This window comes from Equus quagga, chromosome 9 (genome assembly GCF_021613505.1).
Source record: "Equus quagga isolate Etosha38 chromosome 9, UCLA_HA_Equagga_1.0, whole genome shotgun sequence".
Taxonomy (NCBI): domain Eukaryota; kingdom Metazoa; phylum Chordata; class Mammalia; order Perissodactyla; family Equidae; genus Equus; species Equus quagga.
This window is the reverse complement of record NC_060275.1, coordinates 59,177,523-59,205,447: the sequence shown is the minus strand read 5'-3', so window position 1 is coordinate 59,205,447 and position 27,925 is coordinate 59,177,523. Positions and strand designations below refer to the sequence as shown.

The 27,925-nt window shown below is 41.3% G+C and overlaps 1 protein-coding gene across 2 annotated transcripts in view; it reads left to right on the top strand.

Moving 5' to 3' along the window:
- The first annotated feature begins 9,259 nt into the window (after nucleotides 1-9,259).
- VAPA (VAMP associated protein A) overlaps nucleotides 9,260-27,925 on the top strand; it is a 38,661-nt gene continuing 19,995 nt past the window's right edge. Inside the window, exons 1-2 of one of the 2 annotated variants that reach the window (XM_046671088.1) lie at nucleotides 9,260-9,597; nucleotides 27,174-27,326. In XM_046671088.1, the coding sequence (XP_046527044.1) occupies nucleotides 9,519-9,597; nucleotides 27,174-27,326 (232 nt within the window). In that variant the 5' untranslated portion in view covers nucleotides 9,260-9,518. The remainder of the gene's footprint in view (nucleotides 9,598-27,173; nucleotides 27,327-27,925) is intronic. The other variant, XM_046671089.1, reaches the window with a different exon arrangement.

Sequence of the window (27,925 nt, the reverse complement as noted above, 5' to 3'; positions counted from 1 at the left end):
GGCCATGGGGCAGGCCCCTATAGTAACTTTTTTAATAGTAACTACTGGCAGACAACACCTTAACCTGGTACAGAGGGAGATATCTTTACAGATGGAGAGTTCCTTTACAATGTAAATGTCTCTTACAAAGGGTAAGTAAATTCTACTTTTCAGTTGCTTTCTTGTCTGCAAAGTAACTAGCCTCAAATAATCATCATGCCAAAGAGACATATCTTGGGGTGGCCAAATCCAGGTCCCCACAAATGCATTTCTTTAGAGATTGAATTATTCTGACCCAAGGTTCGCAAAATTTATAGTGATACTCAGCTTTCATTTCAATGGTTTCATAAAAAGGAACGTATAATCAGGGCCCAAGAACTCTTGACTACACTGCCAAGCGGTTCTGGGATTTACATACTCATTTCCAAAATTGCATTGTTGCTAAATCTTCCTGGTGCGCATAGTCTAATTTCAGCTTCATGTATTTCTTCTGAAATTGAACCATGCTGGTAAGATCAATGCATGATAAACCACACATTATCTGGATTGCATTTTATACGTAACTATAGAAACGTAAAGAACGATTCATACACATTAAAATCCATGGCTCACATCTGAATTGTGATTCCATTTCCATTCTTTAGTTTTACAATTCTTCAAAATCTGTAATTCTATCCATCTCTGACCAGATTAAAAATAGGAATAGTTATATCCCAGTTGCCATGTGTTCACTTCATTTGTCTGAACTGTGTCAAATCACCCTCCCTTGGCAAGGAAACTGGGCAAAGGGCAGCCTGGCAGGTCAGTCCCAATGCTGGAGCTTGTCCCTGACCACAGAGCGTGCAGTTGTGGGCATACTGAAGTAACCCCGGGAGGTGAAATCCAGCCAGAGGAGGGGATCGATGTTATAATTCTGGAGTTGGAGCCCTGGTGTTTGTGAGGCTTCTACTCTGGCAGTATGCTCTTGAATTGGCAGATCAGTCATTTAAATGAGCTGAGAGGAGACAAATAGAATGTGAAAAAAGTAGGCAATATGTGTGTTTCTTTGAGGGTTTGAGTATTTTTATCACATCTGTAAGAAAGTGAAATCTTGTGAACCACGGAGGCTATGATAAATTAAATTTCTCAGAGCCTTTTAATTCCAGAGAAAGTCCTCCATCTGAAGAAGCAGCTCAATGAACTTCTTCCACAAGTTCTCATGACCTGGCCCTGTAATTGCATTGAAATAGAATTAAATCTACATACTTAGCTTCAACTTCGTTCAAACATATTACAAACTGACAATGGCTAAAGCCATTGGACTAAGCAAAGGACCAAGAATGTTACACTATTGAACGTTTCCTCCATCACGTCATGCTGTCCGCTTGACTTACATATTTCACTGCACAGACTCTCCAGGTGAATGAATCAGTGGAGTCCGGGCGCACAGCCGGACTGACTTGAATGGACTGTGGATTCCCAGCTCACCAGCCCCACCCCACCTCACAGGTCCTTTGGGTGTGGTGAGTGAACTCATCATATCCATGGTTAGACCAAACATTTCAGGTTCCTAACTGGCAACTGGTTATGCCTCACTAGATAGAGTGTTTAACCATGGGGTCACCCAGACTTCATTTGACCCTTAGTCTTAAACCACTGGTTAGGACTACAGGTAACTGCTTATCTCTGCAAGAAAAAAGTGATCCCAAAATGGATTCATATTCCTATTTTTTAATGTAATGACTGAGAACTTACTTAATATGCTGATGAAATCATAGTCCAATCTTATGTGACAGTGCTAGCATCAAGGTCAACAGGATGTCTAAAGAGGCTCCTTTTGGAAATAACTTGTCAGATGGTGCCGTTGAGTCTCCAGTGGTAACAGTTCAATTTTTGGAGCTCTATTTTCTTCAGATAAATTTGTGATCCAAGTTATCCCGAGCTATATAACCTCTAAAAAGAGAGCCAAAAGAGGGACATTCATGCCTGCTTATGAACGAGCAATTATGAAGTAAATGACAATAGTGGTAACACTTATTGAGTACTTACAAGTGCCAGGTATTGTGCTCAGATAGGTACAAGTGTCATCTCACTTAATTATCACAGCAACTCTGTGAGGTAAACAGTTTTATATCCTCATGTAAGTGATAGAGCCAGGAACTGAAGGCAGATTTGAGAAAGCCTAAGCTCTGACGCCCAAGCTATTGCTTAAAAAGGCCAGGATAAGTGAGGTCAGAAGAGTCATCGAAATAGAAGGAGACAGCAAGGGCCCTGTTGCAGAATGAAATGACTACCCATCTGTGCTAAACAAGACAAATTGTTTTTATTCTTTTATTTTATTGTGGTAAAATAATCCTTAACATAAAATTTACCATTTTAACTATTTCTAAGTGTAAGTTCAGTGACACTAAGTACATTCACATTGTTGTGCAACCCTTGCCATCATCATCCACAGAACTTTTTTTCATTTTCCCAAACTGAAACTCTGCATCCATTAGACAGTAAGCCCTCATTCCCCCTCGCTCAGCCCCTGGCAACCACCATTCCACCTTCTATTTCTGTGAGTTTTACTAATTTAAGTACCTCGTATAGGTGGAATCACACAGTATTTGTTCTTTTGTGTTTGTCTTACTTCACTTCGACAATGCCTTCAAGGTTCATTCGTATTATAGCATGAGTCAGAATTTCCTTCCTTTTTAAGGCTGAATAATATTCTATTGTATGTATTAATCCTATTTTGCTTACCCATGCATCTGTCAATGGATACCTGGGCTGCTACCAGCTTTTGGCTATTGTGAATAATGCTGCTGTGAATATCACGTTTTTGTTATTAACCAAAAACAAAAAAAAAACAACAAAACCATCTAGGAAAATAGATGTTCTAGCAGAAAATCTTGGAAAGATGAGTGTGTTTGTGTGTATTTATATGTACTTGGACATAAAACATGTCATCATCTCTAAATGGTCAGATATCGCAAAGCATTTCCCAGCTCTCCCCAAGTTAATCGCTCTTCTTCCTATTCTTCCATAATTCTTTTCAATTCCTTCTCTTAAAGCACGTCACACATTGGATTATGCTTGCTTCAGTCCATTCAGACCATCTTCAGGACTGAAATTAGGTATTAGATTTCTTTTTGTCTACCCCAGCCCTGTACCACAGGGCTTGGCCCAAAACAGGTCATCAGCCAACAATAGGAATAAATGAATATAAAAAAACCAATCAGCAATCTCTTCAGAAAACTCTGGAAAATTATCTTCTGTTTATGAAGTATCTCATTAAGGAGATAGCATTTGGTTGTGGATTTAAATGTCTAACAACTTACATATATATAGCTCATACTTCAAAGGAGATATCAAATTTTGTGAGCTATGAATCACAATCATTTATTAAAAGCTTACTATTTGCCAAGCACTATGGGAAGCACTTTATACACACTGTTTCATTCAGTACTCATGAGCAATATGAAATATAGGTTGCATTGTTGCCATTTTATAGAGAAGGCCATGGAGTTTCATTGCACAACTCTGGGCAACAAGCCTTGGATGCCAGTCTGTCTGCTGTGCAAACATGTGCTCTTCGCCCACATCTGCTATGGGAAGAAGCCTCTGTTCAGAGACTCTGAGGAGTCAGGCAAGGTGTCAAGTGTGGATTTAATGTTCATAGACACCTTTTGATTTCTTCTTGTTTGGTTTCCTTTAAGAATAACCTCATTTGTGGGAGAAAATACCTTATGAGCTGCAGAGACTCTCTGGTTGCTTCAGGTGCTATAGTCTTTATAATCTACAGAAGGAAAATGGAATGAGCAAGAGGAGAAGATGGATTCAATGTACGAGGATGTCTTCAACGAAAATGTACAATTTTGGGGGCCAAAACTATTGACCCAAAGAATCCAAGGCTATTTATACATGCCTCTTCTTCAGCTGCTGGTGAGGAGTGGGATCTAGCACTTGGTGAGGATGGGGCAGATGGACACCCTCATACGTTCCTGACAGAAGTGTTAACTACTACAATCCTTTGGATGAACAGTATGTAATACGTATTGAACTAGGAAATAGCTTTGATCCAGTGGTCCCACAGTTGGAAATCTCCCTGTCGAAATAAGCACATCCTATATTAAGGATATGTGTATAAGGATGTTTATTGCAGCACTATTTGTTGTGATAAAAGCCTAGATCAATTTACATGTTCACCAATAAGGGAACAAATGGTATCACAGTAATCTAGTCTATAGATTCAGCTATTAAAAGGCGGAATTAAATCTATGTCAATTCACTTGGTCAGATATCCATAATATATTGTTAGATGAATAAAGTAATTGCATAGTATGCAATATGTTAGAATTCTTGCAAAAAAAAGCCCCCCCCCAAAACAACTGTTTTTACAAGTATGGAGAAAGTTGGAGAGTGATACACAGAGCAGGCAGTTAACATTAGTCACTTTAACTCGAGTGGAAACTGTGAGGCACAGGAGGAAACTTTTTATTCATACGCCTTTGGATTGTGTTGCTTGTTACAATAAGCACATGCTGCTGTTACCACATAAAAGCTTAACAGAGGAAACACATATTCATTAAATTATTTTTCATAAACAAACATAAATCTTACTGTTTTAACTGCTTTAAATGGTCATACAGAGAAAAATCCCCAGGTCAAGGCTTTTTTCCAGATCTTTTTCTTCCAGCCTTGTCTTTATCTGGTGAAGCTTCCCTCTGCCTTCTCTTGGCATCTATATTTCTTTCTTTTCTTTTGGAGGAAGATTGGCCTGAGTTAACATCCGTTGCCAATCTTCCTCTTTTTGCTTGAGGAAGATTGTCCCTGAGCTAACATCTGTGCCAATCTATTTTTGTATGTGGGACACTGCCGCAGCATGGCTTGATGAGCGGTGTGTAGGTCCGTGCCTGGGATCTGAACTGACAAACCCCAGACCACCAAAGTGGAGCACATGAACTTAACCACTTTGCCATGAGGCTGGCCCCATTATATATTTCTTTTCTTCCTTTTTTTTTTTTTTTTTTGAGGAAGATTAGCCCTGAGCTAACTGCTGCAAATCCTCCTCTTTTTGCTGAGGAAGACTGGCCCTGAGCTAACATCCGTGCCCATCTTCCTCTACTTTATACGTGGGAAGCCTATCACAGCATGGTGTGCCAAGCGGTGCCATGTCCACACCTGGGATCCAAATCAGCAAACCCCGGGCTCCTGAAGCAGAACGTGCACACCTAACCGCTGCACCACCGGGCTGGCCCCTATATATTTCTTACACAGTCTGATGAATGTGCTACAATAAGCACCACCAACATATCCACATGTACCAAGCATTGCATCCCTGTGATACTTCCTGACCTGGTGTGTATTTCATTTGGTTGCCACACTTGACCATAGCCATCTATTTTAGGAGGAGCTCTTTGTGTGCAGTGACTCTGTTTCATTCAGGTTTTACCCCTAGCACCCTTGTTACTCTGTCAGGTGAATGCTTTCCAGTCCTTGCCTTATAGGACAGCTCAGCGGATTTCTACCCATTGAGCTTCTTGATCCACTCAGCTTCCCTGACACCTCACTCCCTGCAGCATTCTAATAGCATAAGCAGGAAGTAACATACTAAAGGGAATTAGGTGTTTATAAAATTGTGGGGAGAGGTGGAGGAGCAGGCTCTAGACGTGGCTCTGCAGCAACGACTCTCGGGGCAAGACCGAATTGCCCAACCAGGGGCAGCTGCCTTGGAGGCTGCAACTCTTACCTCGGACCCAGGGGTCAGGAAGCTGGACTTGAGAAGGAGCCACTGCTTCTGCTGACTGGCAACAACTCCCTGCCTCTTGATATCCAGGAAACGAGTCACCGGGTGTTGGAATGCTGCTGCAGAAAGCCTCGCATCTCTGCACTCTTGCCTCAGCAGAAAAACAGCCAGAAGAGGCAGAGAGCTGGCCTCTGATTCACTTCTAACTTTCAAATAGCATGTGAGTGTAACTCACTGGTTGAACTTATTTCAAGAGCAGAATCACGGCTGCAAAGGAGCTATTTCACGCCTGTCTTTCCTGCTTGCATGTAAGCCTCTAGGGGCAGAGATCATGTCTATTGTCTCACCACTCCATCACCTACCAAAGTGCCAGGCACACAGCAATAATTTAACATTTAACATTAAAAAGGTAACTGTGCGAGAACCAGTCACTATTCTTTTTTTTTTTTTTTTAAAGATTTTATTTTTTCCTTTTTCTCCCCAAAGCCCCCCGGTACATAGTTGTGTATTCTTCGTTGTGGGTTCCTCTAGTTGTGGCATGTGGGACGCTGCCTCAGCGTGGTCTGACGAGCAGTGCCATGTCCGCGCCCAGGATTCGAACCGACGAAACACTGGGCCGCCTGCAGCGGAGCGCGCGAACTTAACCACTCGGCCACGGGGCCAGCCCCGAACCAGTCACTATTCTAAATCCTTTGTGTATTAACTCATTTAGCTCTCATCACAAACCTCGGATGGATGTAGTATTATTCTCCCCAACTTACAGATATAACAGGCATGGAGAGATAAAGATGCTAAGACTACACAGTGGAAAACAGGACTTGAATCCAGCGGTTCAGATTGGAAGCCTATACTCTTCCTCAATATGCTTTACGGCCTCAAGATTTAATGAAAGTATGCCCTTTTAAACATTTACTGAATTGAATTACACAAAGAATTGATCATAAACAAATTCATAATTACATACAGAGTACCTCCATAGTAAAGTTTAATATATTTAACTATGGAGGAGATGGTTATACTTTGTTACCATCTGTACCGGAAACGTTTTTTTTTTGATCCTTGGCAAACCCAGTAGAGATAACCTGTCCAAGGGTGAATACTATTGGTGACTCAAGTAAGTTAAAGTAATATTCAAGGACTTGCTATCTCTTAGACTCATGAAAACTTGGTAGCTAGAGAAATATGCTTACGTATATATTTTTTGCTAATAGCTTAAGAGACCTTTATGTGCTGCATTAATCAATGTAAAAAGAGCAAACAATGAACATTAGGTCCCATGTTTCTCCATTCCTTGCTTAAATGTTAAACATAGATAAGTCAATTACATTTTAAATTGCCTTAATCACTTTCAGTTATAATTTTATCGCAGCTTTGGAAAGAGCAAAAATGCACAAAATGGGAAACTGGGCAAGTCGCCCCTACCAGCTTTAGCTCTGCTACTGAAACAACATGCTCTCATCTGTGTTTTAACTTCCATACTTAACAACAAAAGTAACAACTGCTAATTGTTCTGAGTAGCAGGTGATCATATTGGTAAAGTTCTTTGAACTGCTAGAAGAAAGGTATTAATAACCGCCAAAGCACAAACCACTTAAATAGCACACTATTTAATGGGGAGTAGATGCTTTAAGAGGGCTCTGAGTCATTATTAAGGCAATGCTCTAAAACAGTAATAGGGGAATTATTCAAAAGACGTTTCATGTAGTCTTAGTAAGCTTGTCGATTTTAAAACTATATCTACATACTTTTCAAAGCAATATTGAGAAGACAGAAAGTTGACTCCAAAGGTGATGATTTAAGTGGGCAGAGGTTTCTTAATGATATAGACTGGGAAACTGAAATACCACCTCCAATTCAGGCTTCCTATTGAACTCAGGGTGAATGGGCAGCCATTTTCCCAGCGGGGAGTCCCCGGGAACTTCCTCAGCATGCTATACCCACTGATTGGCTGTTTCCACACCGAGGATTCCCAAATGCTTTCTGGAAAGGGAAGCGTCCCTCTAGTTGCAGAGGAAACGGTTCAGCCAAGGCTAACTTGCCCATGGATAAGAGTTCTCGCGCAAGCAAAAAGAGGGGAGATCGTGACAGCTTTAGAGTTGTTAGTTCACAACTAAATATATGTGGGACACCATCCTGTGGAGCGACTGTCAACCTCAAATTTTTATTTTTTTAACCTTAAGCCCCCTTAGACAAACATGTAATTTTTGTATTCTCCTTTTATTGATGATTGAAATTTCAAAATAAATTTTGTGGAAAAAAAGGAAATCAAAGGAAAGGTAAATTTAGAATACGCTTTTCAGATCATGTAAGCACTCCCCTCCTCCGAGGTTCCCGCGGCTCCTGCGTCGCACGATCGTCTGTGAACCCCAGGTTAGCCCTCTGAGGAGCTGCTCCCAGACGCGCTCCGACACCTGGACTGCACACGCGAGCTTGGTCTTTCTGCCTAAACCTAGACAACTGTTCCATTTGTGTCACTTATTTTCTAAACAAACTGGGCTGCTCCTTCACGGCAGCAGCATCGATATGTCCCTTGTTTCGTGGTGCTTCCTAGGGATTTAAATTCAAGAGGTTCTATAAAGCTTTATTTGCAGCACAGTCGCTCGCGTCGTTTGACGTTCCGGTCCCCGATTACCCTGGCGGTCGGTTGCAGATTTGTCGGCAACTTTGCTCCCCGGGTTTTTCTCCTTTGGTTCAGTTTACTACAGGCCACAGTAAATGATGCGGAGGGAGTCATTTCCAACATGTGAACGGGACAACTGTTTTGGTTTGGGTCCATTCTTAATCAAAACCGAAGAACAGACCGAGCAACTGAAGGCTGCAGATTTTGACTTTTATTTCTAGCTTGATACGTGCGTCTCCTCAAATGTCCCCAACGACGCATCTGCTTCTTAAATGAGGTGTGCTTCCTCACGTGCTTTTGCATCACTGGAGAGGATTCAGGAAGCAGGAGAGGTTGGACTGGAATTCGACGGAGAATTCAGCTCCACCAACAGAGGGATGGATAGAACGGAGAGCAAGCTGACAAATCCCGGCATGTTTTCCACAGGGTACGTTTTATATTTCTAACCAGGGGCCTCGGGTCAGTCTCCAAGTTTCTGCTTGAGCGCCCAAGTGAGTATCGGCGCGCCCTCCCCATTCGCCTCCCACGGACCCGTCCTCCTTGCCGCCCGCAGACAGCCACGACCACCGCTCCCGGCAGCCACCGCGCAGCGCCGCACCGAACCTGCTGGGAGCTGTAGTGAAGGAGCCTGGCCACGCCTTCCCTCCATCAGGCATTCCCGCTCGGAATATGGTGATGCGCTGCCACAGCGGGTTCTCCAGTTTCCTAATAGGAGCTAAACGTGACCGAGGATTGCGCCCTCCTGCCACGAAGCGCGCACCGTGTGGGTCTCTCGAAGCTCAGCCCCGCCCCCGTCCCCACCCGATCCCTTGACAGCCGCGCTGGGTTCGGAGCGGCGGCCAGGCCCGGAGCGCGCAGGCGCACCAGCCCGCGCCGCGCGGGGCGGGCCTCGGGGGCGGGACGAGCGCGAGAGGCCCCGGCGCCGGGGCGCGCACGTCGGCGCGCACGTCGGCACGCAGAGGCCGTCACGTGGGGCGCCGAGGATCGCAGTGCGCGTGGCCGCGGCGGCTGGTGTGGGGTTGAGTCAGTTGTGAGACCCGGAGCTGCTGACCCAGCGGGCGGCCGGGCGGCCCGCGACAGAGCGGCGGGCGTCGGGGTTCGGGAGCCGTGCGCTGGCCCTTCATAGAGCTCGGCCGAGCCGGCGCCGCCGTCCCCCGCCCCCAGCCCAAACCGCCGCCGCGGGCGCGCCCCCGCTCTGCGCTGTCTCCGATGGCGTCCGCCTCCGGGGCCATGGCGAAGCACGAGCAGATCCTGGTCCTCGACCCGCCCACAGACCTCAAATTCAAAGGTAGGCAGGCGCAGGGCAGCCCGGGAGGGACGGGGGGCGTGCGGGGGGCTGCGCCGGGCCGCGGCCCCCTCCCCCGCACCTCTGCTCTCGGCGGCGCCCTGGGCCCAGCCCGCTCCCCCGGTTCCGCCCGGTCCGCCCCGGTGCCCGGGGAGCCGGGGCCCGGCCCGTCGCCGCCATCTTGCGGCCCCGCGGGCGCCTCCCGGCGCTGCCGCTCTGCCCGCGCCGGCGCTTGTCCTTGGCCGGGGCGGCGGGCGGCGTCCGGGCGGGCGTGGTGGGCGGTGACCGAGGCCGGGCGCTCTGCGGCGGGGAGGGGCTGCGGCGGGCGAGTGCGTGGGTCGCCGGCGGGGCGGCGGCCCGGGACTCGGTTCCGAGAGAGGGCCCCGGCCGGCGCAGAGGGCTGCTCCCACCCTTTCTCCCGTTGGTGGCCCGGCTGTCGGGTCCGCGAACGCGGGGGCCGGGGGACCTCTGGCTCTGGCCTGGCCGGCGAGCGGGCAGACACCCGCGTGCGGCGGGACAGCTGCGGCAGCCGAGGGGTGGTGGGAGGGCCGTAGTACACGTCCCTCGGCCTCTGACGGACCTGCTGCCTGTCTGCTCTTGCCTAGCCTCTTCGCTTCGCTCTTTTGCTGTAGAATCCTCACTGTTTGTGACTTCTGCCTTTGCGGTTTCCCCGCAAGCCGCCCAGAAGGCTGATCGGTGTCGCTCAGTTCTGGAGCGCCGTGGATTTATTTTGTAGCAGTGCCCGTGCTAAGTTGTTAGTCTGACTTGGTGAGCGTTGAGGAATCCGAGGGGCTGTTTGGCCCATTTGTTTTCAGTATGTAGGGTAGTTTAGGGAAGACAGTTAAACTGACCAGATTTCTATTTAGGAATACTTAAAGTGCGTGAAGATCCTAAATAGAAAGCAGATTTCTTCCTATTTTCGGTTAAGCATGAAGAGAATCGCCTTTTGGAAGGTTCAGTATGTTGTATTTCGATTTCAGTAGCTGTGATGAGAACACTTTGTGAAATGTGTAGCCATTCCAGTGCTTAAAACAAATCCTTTGTTGTTGTACAAGATTAAGTCCAAAAGAAAAACACCTAGATTGTTTTCCATAGGAAAAGATAATAGTTTTAGGAATTTCAAAATGATGTTTTCTCGTATTATGAGAGTATATTGTATAACTCCTTTATTTTGCAAGCTTTTTACTGCATTTGCAAATTTCTTTGAATGGGAATGTAAATGAGCTGTTTGTTAGGTAAGGATTTAGTTTTAAGACAAACCTAAGAAGTATTTTGAGAGGCACTGAGTGCATTTTAGTGTGGCAAGCTTATGTGTGTGGCATGATTTTACATAATTTTAGCTGAAAGAAGAAAAACTCCTTTGAGGAATCATGAAATTACCTAACTTAAATAGCCGTTATCTTAGGTTGGAGGAATTTAATGTAAGCCTTTATGGTCTGTGTGTTCTTTGGAGAATTTAAATATTTTGCTTTGACTTTTTGACAGGCTGAGTTTTACTGAGGAAATTTCCGCTCCTTGATAACCATATGTGGGTTGCCATTAGGGACTTAGAAACCTTTAAAACCAGTTTTAGGCCAGGAAATGTCCACAGAATTGGAAGCTTTCTCCCTAGAGAAACTGTATTGTTGTCATAGTAAAAGACTAATAATAGCGGAGAAGCAGGTTAAAACAACAACCAAAAACCCTACCCAGTGACATAGCCATATATTTCACTTATTTTAGGTATTGAAGAATTATTAACTTATTATAGAAAAGGTTGTTCTTGTGTTATGAATGAAAGTAATTCACAAGGCCCGTTTTTAAAACTTTGGACGTCAATGACCACCTTTTTTGTTTTGTTTTGTTTTGTTTTTTGGAGGAAGATTAGCCCTCAGCTAACTACTGCTAGTCCTCCTCTTTTTGCTGAGGAAGCCTGGCTCTGAGCTAACATCCGTGCCCATCTTCCTCTAGTTTATACGTGGGACGCCTACCACAGCATGGCTGCCAAGCAGTGCCATGTCCGCACCCGGGATCCGAACCAGCGAACCCCGGGCCGCCGAGAAGCGGAACGTGCGAACTTAACCGCTCTGCCACCGGGCCGGCCCCTTCCACCTTTTAAAATTGATTTAAAAAAATGTTTCATTGAACTTTGTCATAAACTCTTCTTCTGAAGCCCATTCATCTTTCCTAAAAATCCTTTAGTTTCCCCTAACAGCCCTATATCTCCTCTCCCCTTTCCCTATTAAGATGGTATTGAAGCCTGAATTCTAATCCACCTCTGGGAGTTGCTCTTTTCTCCCTGTCTCCCATGTATACACGAGGTATGCATGTCAATAAACTTGTTTGTTTTTCTCTTGGAAAAAAAAAAAATGTTTCATTGAAAAGTTTATAGGGGGACACATTCAGTTGTGCTATTTGTTGTTGTTGTTTTTAAGGTTTTATTTTTCCTTCTCCCCAAAGCTCCCCAGTACGTAGTTGTATATATTTTAGTTGTGGGTCCTTCTAGTTGTGGTACGTGGCCTGATGAGCGGTGCTAGGGCCATGCCCAGGATTCGAACAGGTGAAACCCAGAGCCTCCGAAGCAGAGCGTGCAAACTTAGCCACTCGGCCATGGGGCCGGCCCACTTGGGCCCTTTGTTTAGCAGACACTTACTGAAAGCTTTCTGCCATCCTATATTTGATTAAGAGTATTCAACAATGAGTAATTCATTCAACAGGTATCAGCTTATGTTTGGGGATTCAGTGCTAAACAAGGTGGAGAAAAGATTCACAGTTTGTGCTTTAATGGAGAAAGCATATAATTAACAGTAAAATGTGTTGGTTTTATCTTTGCCCTTGAAGAACTCCAAGACTAAGGAGGGAGACAGAAAAGGCGTATAGATGCTATAACAGAAACAAAACTAGAATCAGGAAAGAAGCCCTTTCCTCTCCCCTCCTCTTGCCACCTTCTCCCCTTTACTTTAGGAAGCTTTCTAGGAAGAGGCTTGTTTTCAGTTGGGGAGGAGCAGGGGCTTCTGCCAGGGAGTGGTTGTGTACTCACCCACTGATGTGACAGAATGGATGGTTTATACTTAAAATACCCAGTGGTTTGCTGTGTACTTCTGTTTAAAGGTGGAGTAGTGGGGAGGACTGAGAAAGAGGAGAGGTAGGGTGAATTAGGAAGTGACATTTGGTGTCATTTGATTCCTTCCTCCTTAATGTTATTTTATTCAAAGATTGCTTTGATGGAAATCTCTCTGTATTCCAGTGCACAGTTCACATTAAATGAGGAGACTCCTGTAGAATCAGCAGTCTCCTTATGCTTAGTTTGATGATATAAGAAGTCATTTAATTCTGACTTGCCCTAAATCATCTGTAATTTTTAGTTTAAGTAATAGTCTGTCAGAGGATAGTTTTGCAAAATTCTGTCATCTTCTAGTGAGTTTATTTGAGTTATTTTGAGTCTACATTTGGCTAAGATGGTTTCTCCAAGAGTGACTCATTTAATCATTCTGAGAATGAGTGGTGAAATTTTCTCTTAAATGCATAACATAATCATCTTGATATGAATTATCAGCACTGTGACCAATTGTGGAGAAGCAGATACCAGTTTAATACGTTTGCTACATAGCTCAATATTTTATTCAAAAAACTTATTGTTTCATACAATTGTTAATATATGAAAGTGTTTTCACTTTCATGTAAATAATGTAATGAATTCCAAAGTAGCTCTTTTGTTGCATTAGTAAAAAGAAGAGGTAGATATTTTCATATTCTGTTGTTTAAACCCTGGCAGTAATTTGACCTAGAATTCAGATTTGAATTTGGTATTACAGGTGAGAGACTATTTTTTTGTCTTCAAAATTTTTACTATGGTAAAATTTCTTTGTATTATACATTTTGTTTTTCCTACCTATAAGTGGTTTTGGAGGAAAGTTTGAAGAATGAACTTTAGAAAATGCTAAAATGTGAATATATTCTTCCTTCTAATGAACAGAGAGAGAGGAAAATAGACGAAAACCATTGTGTTGAAGGTGGCGCATAACAATGTCAGATCAATAAAGAAAATTAAGCTCTCTGAGGGACTAAGGGACCTGTGATGTCTCAGCTAGAGCATCTTTGAGTAAGAAGCAGCACAAGTGAGGACATAGAGTACTCCTATTTTTGGTGCATGTTTGGCACATTTTTAGGTGTTTCAGATCAGCTCCTATTTCATAGTAGCTATATCAAACTCCTAGGGTGATTCCCCCCCTCCCCCGCCAGGACATAGATATCATCTTAATAGTCTATTCCTTAATGCCTTTCAGCTAGCTCTTGATTGCCCATTGGATAAAAATCTAATTTTTCTGGTATGGAATACAAGCCCTTCCATGATGTGCTGTCTTCTCTTATAATACCTGTTCATCTGCTCACATCCGTACTTTCTTCCCTGAGAAAGAAAAACCCTTCTCATATCATCACTTGTTTGTTCTAATCGTTTTGTTGGTAAGGTAAAATCCCTCGTGACTCATACTTAGACCATGTTCCATCAGATATTTTCCCTCTCGTGTTTTCAACCTCTGGCTTCTTTCTTTAAGCATATAAATATACTCGTCTTTCATTTTAAAAACAAATAAGCAAACAAAATACTTCCTTGACCCCCAACTCCTGGTAAGTGTCCCTCCCTCTCCTTCACTTCCCTTGCAGTCACACTTGTTGGAAAAATAGTCGATGTTCCCTGTCTTTCCACTTCCTCATCTCTTGTCCACTGTAGTGCCGTCTCTGTCCTCACTGCTTACTGACTGCCAACTGATTGATCATTGATTATTTTTTTATTCGCTTGATCTCTCTTTGGCACTTGACATTATTGACAGTTCCTCTTTAAAAACTCAATTCTGACTTCTGTGATACAATTGTCTTCTAATTTTCTTCTTTGCTCCCTTTATTGTCTCCCTTGTTGCCTTTTTCTTAAATGCTAATATTTCTGTGATTCTGATTGTTTGAATTTTATCTCACTCTGAACTTTCCTTGCTCAGTCTGTTTTGAGGGCTTCTCTTTCTCTTCCTTGCTCTCTTTGCACACGTTGATACACACTCATCTGTATTTTAATTCAGACTTGACAGTTTTAGAATACATACTAATTACTTACTGTCTGGATTTGAATGTTACTCGGACATCTCAAGCTCAACATATCCCCAACTGGTTTTTTACTCCCTGAGCCTACTCTTCTTCACGTATTTTTCATTTTTTAGTGGCATCATGATTACTCCTACCAAAGACACTGCACGTCTAATAATTGAAACCTGTGTTTCTGTATCCCAGAGATAGCTCTTGGATCTATTCCCTTTAATGCATCTCTACTTTCAAATTCATTTTTTTGTTTTAATTCATTAGTTTATACACTAAAGATTTGAGTTTCTACTGTAATACGTGGTGAATAAGGGTTGGAACTATCGTTTTGAGTAAAACACAATCTTTGTTTTCACGAGGCAGTTCTAGTGGGGGAGATAGACATACTCAGGTAATCAGAAGAAGGAAGGGTAACTGTGAAGAGGTATGTAGTGCTGTGAGAGTGTAAAATAGGGGACTTTGATCTGGTCAGGGAAGACTGTCACCATTGGACTAAGATGTTCCAAGAATGAGTAGAAGTTATCTAGATGAAGAAGAGAGGAAAATGCAGTAGGAGCAGCATACACAAAAATCCTGTGGCAAGAGGGAACATGAAACATTTACTGTTATTTAACATGTTAAATAACATCTCCTGTTACTTACAGGTGAAAGAGTCAGTGTGATAGTAGTGTAAACAGCCGAGATGAGTGCGATGATGGTTTGTTTAGTAGGTCAAGTCAGGAGTTTCATTTTATCCTCACCCACTGAGGGATTTTAAGTGAGGGAAATGGTAGAGGTAGAGGGAATGGAACAACATCACATTTGTATTTAAAAGAATATAATTCTGCTAGCAATGTGAAGTAATATTAGAGGGAAGATAGAGATGAATTAGGCAGTTGCCACAGTCCAAGCAAGAGGTGACAACTTGGACTGAGGGAGTGATGTTGGAGATGGTGAAAAGTTAGAGGGTCAAACCAGAGAGACTTGGTGATATATTAGCTGTGCGCACTGAGAGAGAGTGCATAAGTATCGTGGATGCCTCTGAGATTTCTGGCTTGCATAACTGGAGGAATGGTGGTAGTATGCACTGAGCTAAGAAACACTGGATGTCTGGATGCGGACCAGTTGTATTTTATTTGGGGGCGTGTGGGAGAGGCAGGAGGAAGATCATGACCACATTAGATAATGTTTGCTATGTTTAGGTCTTTTCAAGATATTAATGAGGAGGTGACTAGTAGGCATTTGGTTATGTAGATGTGTTACTCAGGGAGAGGTCTGGGCCTTGGATAATTACTTTAGGTGATTGTCTTACATTTTCTCTACCAGCCAGCAGTCTGGTCTCCTTTTCTCTAGTGTCCCTCTCTCTTCAGCCTATCTTCTACACTGCTGCTAGCACTAGCCTTTGAAAGATGCAGACCTGGGGCTGGCCCTGTGGCTGAGAGGTGGCTGAGAGGTGGCTGAGAGGTTAAGGTTCTCTGCGCTCCGCTTTGGTGCCTGGGTTCGTGAGTTTGGATCCCAGGTGTGGACCTCCTCTGCTTATCAGCCATGCTGTGGAGGTGTCCCATGTATAAAGTAGAGGAAGGTTGATACAGATGTTACTTCGTCTGTGAACCTTCCTCACCAAAAAAACAAAAAGAAAAAAAGAAAAATGCAAACCTGATACTGTTGCTCCCGTGGTTAAACAACCTGTAATATTTTCCCATTATGTACTTAAAGAAGTCCAAAATTCACTGCCAACCCCTCCATTTCTCTTCTACCGATAGCTTTGATTATATGAAACCATTTTCCCAAACACTTTAAGCTGTTGAAAGACTTTGCAGGTACTCTTTTCAAAATACTCTCCTTCATATCTCAGGCAGTCTCCAGTTCAAGAATGACTTCCTCTTGTGATGTCTTTGATTCTCCCAGTCCAGGCTGGTGACTGCCTTCTTCATGTCACTATTGAAGCTTGTGCTTACCTGTAATAAGAGCACTTAACATGTTACACAGTATTTATGCTTACATATTTTTCTCTCCCAAACTGTACTGTGAACTATTTGAGGCTGTACCTGTTTCTTTTATTTTTATATCCATAGTAACAAGGTCTGGCATGGGATGATTGCTCAATAAACGTTGATTGCATTAATAAGACTCAGATGATTTCTCTGGTAATTCCCATGTTTTTAGTCTTAAATCTCTTTTCAGTAGGGTTTTTCATCTGCCTTTGGGGGTGGTTGTGTTTTCAAAATTTCGTAGTTCCAGAAAGAGGCTAGTAGGGTATTTTGTTAAGAGCTGGCTAACCAGAGATAAATCGTTTATTCTGTGAGCCTCACCTTTTTCATTTGTGAAATGAGAGGCAGGACTAAGTGATTTCTTGGGTGTTATTCTGGCCCTAAAGGTTTGTGAATATATGACAGTTGAGTGCAAAAAAGAAACACAGTTGTTCTATGAAGTGGAAAAATATATGTAAAGAATTGGGAACAGTTGATTGATTTAAGTTCATCAAAGTTTGGTGTTTTGTGATTGTTAGTGTGGTAATTTTGTTGTTGGTTTACTGTATTAGTTAGCTTTTAAATTTCCTTTAAGTAAGACTTTACCTAAGCATGCAGAGATGGTCTGTGAAGAGAGTCATGAGCGAGGACACTGTAATTTCTCAGAGGCGCTCCCTGGCCTTTTTCTTGTTGCTTTTGTATTTTAACCTTGACTGACCATTCAGTGGAGACTTATCTGCCTTTCACAGGAGAGAGTAATTAATGTAGGATAGATCTTTCTTTCAACTATTAAAAGTTGTTTTCAAAGAATTAAATGTAAGAGGGAGGCTATTATTTGCAAATGCTTATTTACTGGGTTTATTATGACTGAAATGTGACTCAATTACTTGATTAAAAAGTTCAAAATTTCTTATGAAAACTTTTAAATATTCATAAAAATAAATTATGTTGAACCTCTATACACTTAAATTTAATAACGTCATATACTTAAGTTTAATCATTATTAGCATTTTACCAAATTTGCTCATTTCTTTTTGTTTGCTGCAGTATTTTAAAACAGATTCTGGATATCATAACATTTCAAACCCAAATACTTGAGCTTGCATTTCTAATAAACAAAAGGACATTTTCTTTGCATAATGTAAGTGATAAGTGATAACCTTTATCACTTAATAAAACCAAAAAGAATTCTGTAATACCATCTGATATTTAATATACTGAAATTTCCCCAATTGTACTCCTGTTTTTACTTGGTTTGTTCGATCTACGCATTGCATTTGGTTGTCATGTATCCAAGTCTTTTTAATCTTAAACAGTGCTTCCCCATACCTTTTATTTTTTATCATGCCATTTACTTCTTGAAAAGACCACGTTCAGTAAACTGTTTCGTAGTCTAGATATATCCGATTTGTTTTTTCCGTAAATTTAGAGTTAGATTTAAGGGCTTGATTAGATCAGGGTTCAGTATTCTTTGGTAAGAATACTTCATAGATGGAATTGGGTCACATCAGGTGTAGATAATATCTGATTGTCCCGCTTTTAGTGATGTTAACTTGATTGGTGGTGACATCCTTGTCTCTCCATTGAAAAGTTGCATAAATATGAGTCCATTTATGCTAATATGTGTGAGAAAAAAGATTAGAAAGAAAATGTTAGTAATCATTAGCTCTGCTTTAGGATTAGGGTGCCTTTTTTATATTTTCACTTTTCTTTGTTTTCCAAGATTTCTACAATGAACATGCAGTGCTTTTTTTGTTTGTTTTAAAGATTGGCACCTGAGTTAACAACTGTTACCAATCTTCTTTTTTTTTTCCTGCTTTTTTCTGCCCACATCCCCCCAGTACATAGTTGTATATTTTAGTTGTGGGTCCTTCTAGTTATGGCACTTGGGACGCTGCCTCAACATGGCCTGATGAGCGGTGCCATATCGCGCCCAGGATCCGAACCCTGGGCCACTGAAGTGGAGCACGCGAACTTAACCACTTGGCCACGGGGCTTGCCCCTCATGCTTTTTATAATAAGGGAAAAACTTAAAATTATTTTGCTGTTAGACTTGATACCTTTGGGAGATTAATCAAAGGTTTAATTTGTCCTTCCTGTATTACTGTTTTCTTTTTTGTTAATAGCTTAAGCATTTTACACAGTCTGAAGTCTTTTTTTTTTTAAAGTAATAAGGCAAGTAATATAAAAGTAAATAGAAAACAAGTCTAATGTTTGTAACCACCCTGTAACTGTTCACCAATCAAGGCATATAAAGACAAGCAGAAAACCATGGTTACCCAAAATCCACTTGATAACTGTCCTGCAACAGTTCACAAGTCATAACTGTACCTAAATGTGTTGTTTCCTTGAGCTCTTATTGTTGGCATCAGTTGATGGTCTCTTGTGAGAAGTATGGTATATTTGTTTGGGTGTATATATTTCTCTGAGAATGGCCCCTGCCCATCAACTGTATTAAAGAGGCAGGTAGGTCTAAGCAGCAGATAAGTTTATAGGATCCCTCTTCCCCCAGACAGTGCTGACTGGTTCATTGGTGGGCACCTAACCTCAGGCCAGCCAATATATATGCTCGTGACCAGCCAGTCGAAGTTTTCTTCCCTCCCCTTAAACACAGCTTTAGTTAGATGATGATAGGCTTTAGACCTTTAAGTAGCATCTACATTTCATGTTTAATCTTGAACACAAGCATTGTTCTGTTTCAAATAATTTTTTAAGATGTATGTGTGCATCTTATTTTTCTTCCCCCCCTACTTTTTCTCCCCAAGTCCCCCCAGTATATAGTTGTGTATTTTAGTTGTGGGTCCTTCTAGTTGTGGTACATGGGACACTGCCTCAACATGGCCTGATGAGCGGTGCCTTGTCCGTGCCCAGGATCCCAACCAGCGAAACCCTGGGCTGCCGTAGCGGATCGTGGGAACTTAACCACTCGGCCACGGGGCCAGCCCCTTATTTTTCTTTAGAAGGTTACACAGGGAAGGACATAATTTAATGCTTCATTTCAGTGTGAAGACAATTTGTTTATTCTGTCTCCCCCTTGTTTTCAAGACTGTCAGTGGGATTGTTTTGGGCAGAGTGAACAGCCTGTGCACCTGAAGGTCTGACAAAGCTCTCCTCAGTGTTTATGGTAGCTTTATACAGAACACTAGGATGGAGTTCTCTGGCCTCTTACCATGGAGTGGAAGATGTTGTTTAATTAGGGCAGTAAGTGAAGAGGTGTAGGTTATGTGCCGTGTGAATCGTATGGTCAGCCATGTTTCTCTTCCAAGATTCATGCTTTGGTTCACTGCTCTTTCTGGTATTAGTCATCCAGAGGTTACCAAGTCAGTCTGTATATCATAGCCAAGAACTTAGAAAGGTCTTGTCAGGAACTGAAGGGTCTGAAAATTTAGCCTGCTTCACTTTTATGGGTGTTTTATGGCAGAAAACATGGTAGAAAGAATCAGAGGATTTTATTATTCACAGCATTGCAAGCAGCATGAACTTCATATGTGCGTTGGTTTCCTTTGCTCCCTCAAGTTCCACAGGGGCAGTGCAGAGGGGTTCAGTTTAGGTGGATGCTACCCACGTGTAGTGAGCTTTCTTTGTAGCTGAAAAACGTAGAGTGTTAGGGAACTTGAATTTTTCTTAATGGGCTGCATGGAAACCTACCTGACCTTATTTCCAGAGGAAGATCTTATCTTTATTACACTGGACAGTAAACAAACCTGCTCTCTCCTTAGGAGGGAGACATCGTCTTCCAAGACTGTTCGCTATCTACTACATCTTTGAAAAGATAGTCTGGATAAAAGCCCCCAGTGCCTCTACTTGTAAAACATGCAGAAATGCTAGAGACCCATGAGGATTCTCTGCCCACAGGCCTCTGAGGAGCTAGCCTAAATGGATGTCACAGAGTTTATGAATTTATATTGATGTACATTGCCTGTTTGATCTTAAGCTTCATGTCAGAGCCATTTCTGTTTCTGAAACGCTTCATGCTGTATACTACTGCTTATCCTGAATTAAAATTTGATTCTCCTTACAGTAAGCTAATACTGAACTCAAGTTGCTGTACATGCTGATGTGCTTAGGAGTGAGTACACTGATGTCTTCAACTTAGTTTGGAATGCATCAAAAATGGGTGGATGGACAGAGAGTTGGATAAATAGATTGATACGTCTCAAATATAGAAAATGTTAATTGTAGAATCTAGGTAATGGGTATATGATTGTTCGCTGTATAATTATTTCAGTTGCTCTGTGTGAAATTTTTCAAAATAAAATGTTGAGGGAAAGGCCGACTCCTCTCTCCCCTTCTCTGCCCAAAGTCAGTTTTCTTTACAACTAAACTCAGCCTGGTATTTCAAGAACACTTTAACAGGCACTTCACTTCAAAATATGGATGGATGATAACCATTTTTAAAAATTGTGCGGTCAGAATGGTTCTCCTTTTAGCTGTTCTGAGCTTAATGGGATTCCTTTTAAGATTGGGGGGGTGTTTGGAGAATAAAAGTCCTACTATTTAAAAAGATATTATTACCCTGAATGCTGAATGTTTTTTAAAGATTTTGTTTTTCCTCCTTCTCCCCAAAGCCCCCTGGTACATAGTTGTATATATTTTTAGTTGTGGATCCTTCTAGTTGTGGCATGTGGGATGCCGCCTCAGCATGGCTTGATGAGCAGTACTAAGTCCGCTCCCAGGATCCGAACCTGCGAAACCCTGAGCTGACGAAGCAGAGCTTGCAAACTTAACCACTGAGTCGTGGGGCTGGCCCCTGAATGCTAAAATTTTATGTGTACACCCTGAATGTAAAGGGCTTCATGCTGGAAATCATTTTTACGCAAAGGAGGCAGGCCAGTCCCACTTGGGATATCTGTCTAAATGTGCTGTCCTAAACTTGTCCTACCTTTTTGAAATTTCGGGTTCCAAGGCTTTCAGACCTATGTCCAGACTTTTTTACACAGAGGCCATAGTTGTGTATGTAACATTTCTGATTATTAGGATGTGGGACTGGGAATAGGATTTTCGCTTAGTGGCAATGACAGTTGTAGTCACATTAGGACAGAATACTTAGTGACAGGAAATGTTATGACTATTTAACACGGAGACTAAAGGAGGACAAGCCATGTAATTAAAAGGTAGAGTTATTTTGATTGTAGTTTTTTTTCCCCAGTGAAAGAGGGCAAGGGAAGGTAACCTGTATTGTGTGGAATTTTGTTTTACATAGAACATTATTACGTATAAAGTGTAATTTCATCTCTAACATAGCAAGTATGTATCAGATGGTGCCTGTGATTGGTGACTAGTATACTTTACTATCAGGTAATTTTAAAGTAGACTATCTTAGTAATTGCTTCTAAATGTTAAACTGTACATTTATATTGGACCAGATGACAGGATTTTCCTCAATTAGAGGGATTAAGTTTTAGAAACCCTAAAAAATAGGAGAATTTGTTTTGTTCATAAATTGCTTCAAATGTTCACTTTCTTATCAAAACTGCTTTTCACTGTTTTTCAGGTTCTTTTTTCTTTAAGCTTGTTTTTAAGGATTAGCTTTTCTAAAAAAAACCTTGTTTTGCATGAAGGAAAAATAGGTACAGTTCAAAGAATTATCAGAAAGTAAATATGTAATCATTGCTCAGGACAAGGAATAGAACCTGGCCGGCATTCGAAAAGCTCTCCTTGTACCTTTTCCCAGCTCCTACCTTCTCCTTTCCCTGCAAAGTTAACCCCTATCCTGATCTTACGGTAACTGTTTACTTTTTTTTCTTAATGGTTTAGCCAGTTTAAAGCATTGTAAAGTGTAAGTTTTCAATTAGTAAAGCAGGAAATTATTGATATAATGCAGTGGTTTTTAACCCTATGCAACACAATACCCCATTTTTAAATTTTGTATTTTGTAATGCCCTGTTTATCATCCCAAAATGAAATTCATATATAATACCTACCAACACATATAATAAAATTTTTTATGTAATACCCTAATTATAACATAAATGAAAAGTAAAGAGAAAGTAAATTTATAATGAAGTATGCATTTCAAAGTGTAAAGTTTTGGGCACTATTATATTAGAATACATAATGAAAGAGCCAGATGCTTGTAACCTCCTTATAACAAGTAAGTTTGGATTTAAGAGAAGACAAAAGTTACCTGAGTAGGGCTGACCAGTTTTCTTTACCATTTTGAAATAGGGGCAAAATAAGAATGTTTATGCATATAGGTAGACTCACGTGACTGTGTCACCTGCAAAGGTCTGCTGACTGACACACATGTGTTGTGGTGGTGGTTCAGGTATTGTGAGTGGCATTGCTGTTAGTAGAATACTTTTCTGTAGTGGTAAACTTGCCTTTTAAAGTTTTGGAGGAAAGAGAACAAATTTTCTCTGTTTTACGCAATAGATGTGTTTGTGGAAAAGAGATTTTTCACAAGTATGTATTTCTGGAGGGGTATTTGAAAATTTGGTGGGATAGGGGCATAATACTTCATTGTATGGGTCTGCCCTGGCATTGTAGAATGAGGAAATTTCTTGTTCCTCTGTCCCTCCCCCCAACAATCGCACCACCCAATTGATGTCATATGAAACCACCTGTCAGGGCCGGTGGGATTTAGGATTGTGTTGTAGTGCTTTCGGTAAGTTACATAACTTTCCTCCTTTTCTATTTTTGAGGGTCTGCAAAGGTAGATTTCGTCAACTCTTTTTAACCTGCAGGCTTTGGGGATCCATGATACACCCCCTCCCCTAATCTTTCTATCTTACCCTTATCCTCCAAAAAAATTCAACGTAAAATTTTTGTGAATATTTGCCGTGTATGTTTTTCTGGGGTAGTATATAGCTTTCATTAGATTCTCAAAGGGGTCTGTGACCCACAAAAATGGACTGTCTCTTCCAAGACCTCTTATAAATGTGAAGTCTGGTCATTCTTAATCTAATGGTTGGTCATCAGTGCTTGCTAATTTTCCATTTTAACCATGAAAATGGGCTCAGATTCTGAACTAGTCTGTTAAGAGCAACCATTAATTGAGAGTCTTGGTTAGAGGGACACAGTGGAGCAGAATATCTCAAATTCGTTTGTTAGGTGGATTTATTATAGCTAATTTTACGTTTTACTGGTAAGGTTAACATATCCAGTTAAGAATTTTGTTTTAGCAGCTGGCCCTGTGGCTGAGTGGTTAAGTTCGTGTGCCCTGCTTTGGGGGCCCAGGGCTTTGTTGGTTTGGATCCCGGGCGTGTACCTAGCACTGCTCATCAAGCCATGCTGAGGCCATGTCCCACATAGCACAACCAGAAGGACTTGCAACCAGAATATACATACGCCTGTGTAGTGGGGGGGCTTTGGGGAGAAGAAGGAGAAGAAGAAGAAAAAAGACTGGCAACGGATGTTAGCTCAGGGCAGGTCTTTAAAAAAATTAAAAAAAAGTGAATTTTGTTTAAAATTGGTGGATTTTTTTCTTTTGACATACTATCTTCATCTTTAGAATGTTTTCTTTTCTTTGTTTTGAGGAAGATTACCCCTGAGCTAACTACTGCCAATCCTCCTCTTTTTGCTGAGGAAGACTGGCTCTGAGCTAACATCCATGCCCATCTTTCTCCACTTTATACGTGAGATGCCTACCACAGCATGGCTTTTGCCAAGTGGTGCCATGTCCACACCCAGGATCTGAACCAGTGAACCCCGGGCTCCTGAGAAGCAGAACGCTGCGCCGCTGGGCCAGCCCTGAAAGTTTGTATTTTTATGTCTGAAAGACCATAATCTATTATTGAAGATTTGTAAGCCCTCCTGGGCAATATAAAATTTAAGTACTATTTCAGAATTCATATGTTGATGAAAATTGACACATGGACATCTTCTTAATCAGTTTTAAAAATCTGTTATTTTGCCTATTTTGAATAATTGATATTTTCCTCTAAAATTGGGAATTTAAAAAATTGAATTAAAAATCTTACATAATTATGTTGTGAAAATACTGGATTGTTTAAAATTAAAGTTTGTCAGATGTTTCTTTTGTCTTTTTACAAAGTTTTTTAAAAAATACATGCTTGCTGCTAATGTTATAGTCCCAGTTGAAGTTAGTCCTATAAAAATTTACATGTTCTCAGTTATGTGTAGTAATTTATGGACTTTAAGAATATGAAGAAATGGAATGTATGTCCTGTAAGACTCCTAGTTTTTTCAGTAGTTTAAAATTTATTTCTAGCCAACCATTTTGTGGATTCATGTAGCTATATGGGTAGAATGGAGTTTTCTCCTTGACTTTCATATGCCAGTGTATGGTGGAGCTCCTTGTCAAAAAATGCAAACAACTGGGATTATAAAAGAAGCAAGGAGTGTAAAATAATATACAAAGTGAGTGGTTAACTTGACCATATAATTAAAGCAAGATGTTCAAAAGATCATACTTCATATATATTGTGTATATACTTTTGTTTCCCCCCAACACATGCATACCTGTTGATTTGGCTATTTTACGTAAGAATTTTTTTTTTTCTGTAACTGGTTCTCTGTATTTATGTTTTTTTCATTTTTTTTCTTTTTTGAGGAAGATCAGCCCTGACCTAACATCCGCTGCCAATCCTCCTCTTTTTGCTGAGGAAGACTGGCCCTGAGCTAACATCCATGCCCTTCTTCCTCTACTTTTTATGTGGGATGCCTAACACAGCATGAGTTGCCAAGCGGTGCCATGTCTGCACCCAGGATCTGAACCGGCAAACCCTGGGCTGCTGAGAACGTGCCAACTTAACTGCTGTGCCACCGGGCTGGCCCTTATATGTTTTTTCCTAATGTTCTCTCATTTCTATCTCCTTCTTCTCGTTTCAGTTCCAAATCTTTATTTGTTAGAAAGTATTTTAGGACACAAATTTGAAGCACAGGATAAAATCATTTCACTTTTTAGGACTTAAGATAAGGCTGTTTCTTTTCCTCTGGCTGCATTAGGCAGATCTGTTTGTTTTCATCTCCTGCAGCCTTCCTAATGCCTCTAGTTGTTTGCCGTTTCGTTTCAAGCCTTTGTCTTAGATAGTTTTCTAATATTCAACAAAATTGGAAACTTTATCTGGCAGAGTTGGAGAATTTTCTGAATCTGGGCTCCATACTATAAGTATTTTAAAGTTTAAAAAGACATACTTATTGTTTATTTAAATAAAGGTAGCCTTTATAATGGTTGCCTTTGATTTTAGCCTTCTCCCTTTAAAAAAAAAAAAAATAACTTAAGACTGATTGTTTTAAAAACCATTTAAAATTGCTTTTGAGGGGCTGGCCCTGTGGCCGAGTGGTTAAGTTCGTGTGCTCTGCTTCGGCGGCCGAGGGTTTCGCTGGTTCTGATCCTGGGCGCGGACATGGCACCACTCATCAAGCCACGCTGAGGCGGTGCCCCACATGCCACAACTAGAAGGATGCACAGCTAAAATATACAACTATGTACCGGGGGGCTTTGGGGAGAAAAGGAAAGATAACACCTTAAAAAAATTACTTTTGGGTTAACTAGAAGTGTGCGGTTACTGTTTCTCATTGAGACATATTTTTGAGTTTATCTTCTGTCTACAAATTGACAGGTATTCATTTTATTGTCTAAGTTACTCTGCATAATATCTTACTGACTTTTCTTCAGTCAAGAGGAAAAGTGGCTATAATCTTTCTTTTCCTCCCTGTTTAAAAAAAATGAGGTTATACTGGTTTAGGACTAATTTAATTCAGGCAGGAGTGGATCACCTTTCTGGGTTCTTTGTTTCACAATTTTATGCTGTTTGGGTGTAGAACCAACGCTTGAGAATTTTGTATGTAGAGCATTTGACACAGCGTTCATAATAAACACTTAACAAATATGTGAGTGAATGAAATGAGTAAATGAATCAGCCTAATTGAGGTGAAGCAAGAGCACAGTTGTCATTGGGTGTAGTGTCTTCAGATGTGGAGAATTTTACAGTTGCTTCTAAAATGAATTTGAAGATTGACACTGGTTTGAAGACCACTGGAAAATCCTGATCTTTTCAGTAATGTGGTAAGAGCATACTATAAGAATATAATTGTGGACTTATTTCATGAATTGAAACTTTCAAATTACTTTTTATTTGATAGAAATAATACATGTTCATGTAGAAATTTTGTAAAACGTGGTAAGGAGTGAAAAAGAAAATAAAATTCACTGTCGGGCCGGCCTGGTGGCACAGCGCTTAAGTTCGCACATTCTGCTTCGGTGGCCCTGGGGTTCTCTGCATCGGGTCCCGGGTGCGGACATGGCACCGCTTGGCAAGCCATGCTGTGGTAGGCGTCCCACATATAAAGTAGAGGAAGATGGGCGCGGATCTTAGCTCAGGGCCAGTCTTCCTCAGCAAAAAGAGGAGGATTTGCAGCAGTTAGCTCAGGGCTAATCTTCCTCACAAAAAAACCCAAAAAAACAAAAAAACTCACTGTCTATCACTTAGAGAAAAGTACTGTCAGTCACCTGGTATAGTTATTTACACAGACTTCAAGATATTCTTAAAATACAATTGAGGTTACATATGTTCAGTTTTGAATTCTGCTTTTTTTAATCCGTGTGTGAATCCAATTAAAATTTTTTTTTCTGCTTTTGGTTTTTAAATCTTAAAGGCCCCTTCACAGATGTAGTCACTACAAATCTTAAGTTGCGAAATCCATCGGATAGAAAAGTGTGTTTCAAAGTGAAGACTACAGCACCTCGTCGGTACTGTGTGAGGCCCAACAGTGGAATTATTGATCCAGGGTTGACTGTGACTGTTTCAGGTAACAAGTCATGTGCTGAATTTATACAATTTTGAATTTTTACCTTTTATGGTTATGTTTAATTTGGTTTTTAATAGAGTCTCATCTGGAGGGAGAGAAATAGTTTTTAAGTTTTTCTGGCTTTGCCTTTAATGATGTCCTTTTGTGGTCTTACTGCATGCAAATTGTTGCAGAAAATTTTTCACCTTTATCTTGTGGCGGAGGTGTATGTGGTCAATTTGAAATTTTATATCCTTTATTACTACAGCTCACTACCGCATTCTCTGCCTTTATTATTTTATCTTTGAAATACTGCATCATTTTTGAAATGATCATTCTCATTCAGATCTCTAGCTGTTGTTACATACTGCATGCAGCTATGGAAGTATTAATGTAGATCTTTTGCTTAAAAATTTACAGTGCCTCTTTTTTGCCTGTTGTATCACGTTAGATGAGTCTTTCTGCCTTTTACTATAAATGCCAACAGCGTCCTGTACTTGAAAACTTTAGTTTCATTGCTCACTTTTGTGTTTACTTATAGTCCAAGGAGTATGCTTGGTTCCTTCCATATATGGATTGCTTACTCCTGCTCTGGAGTCCGTGCTAGTGCCATAGTTAGT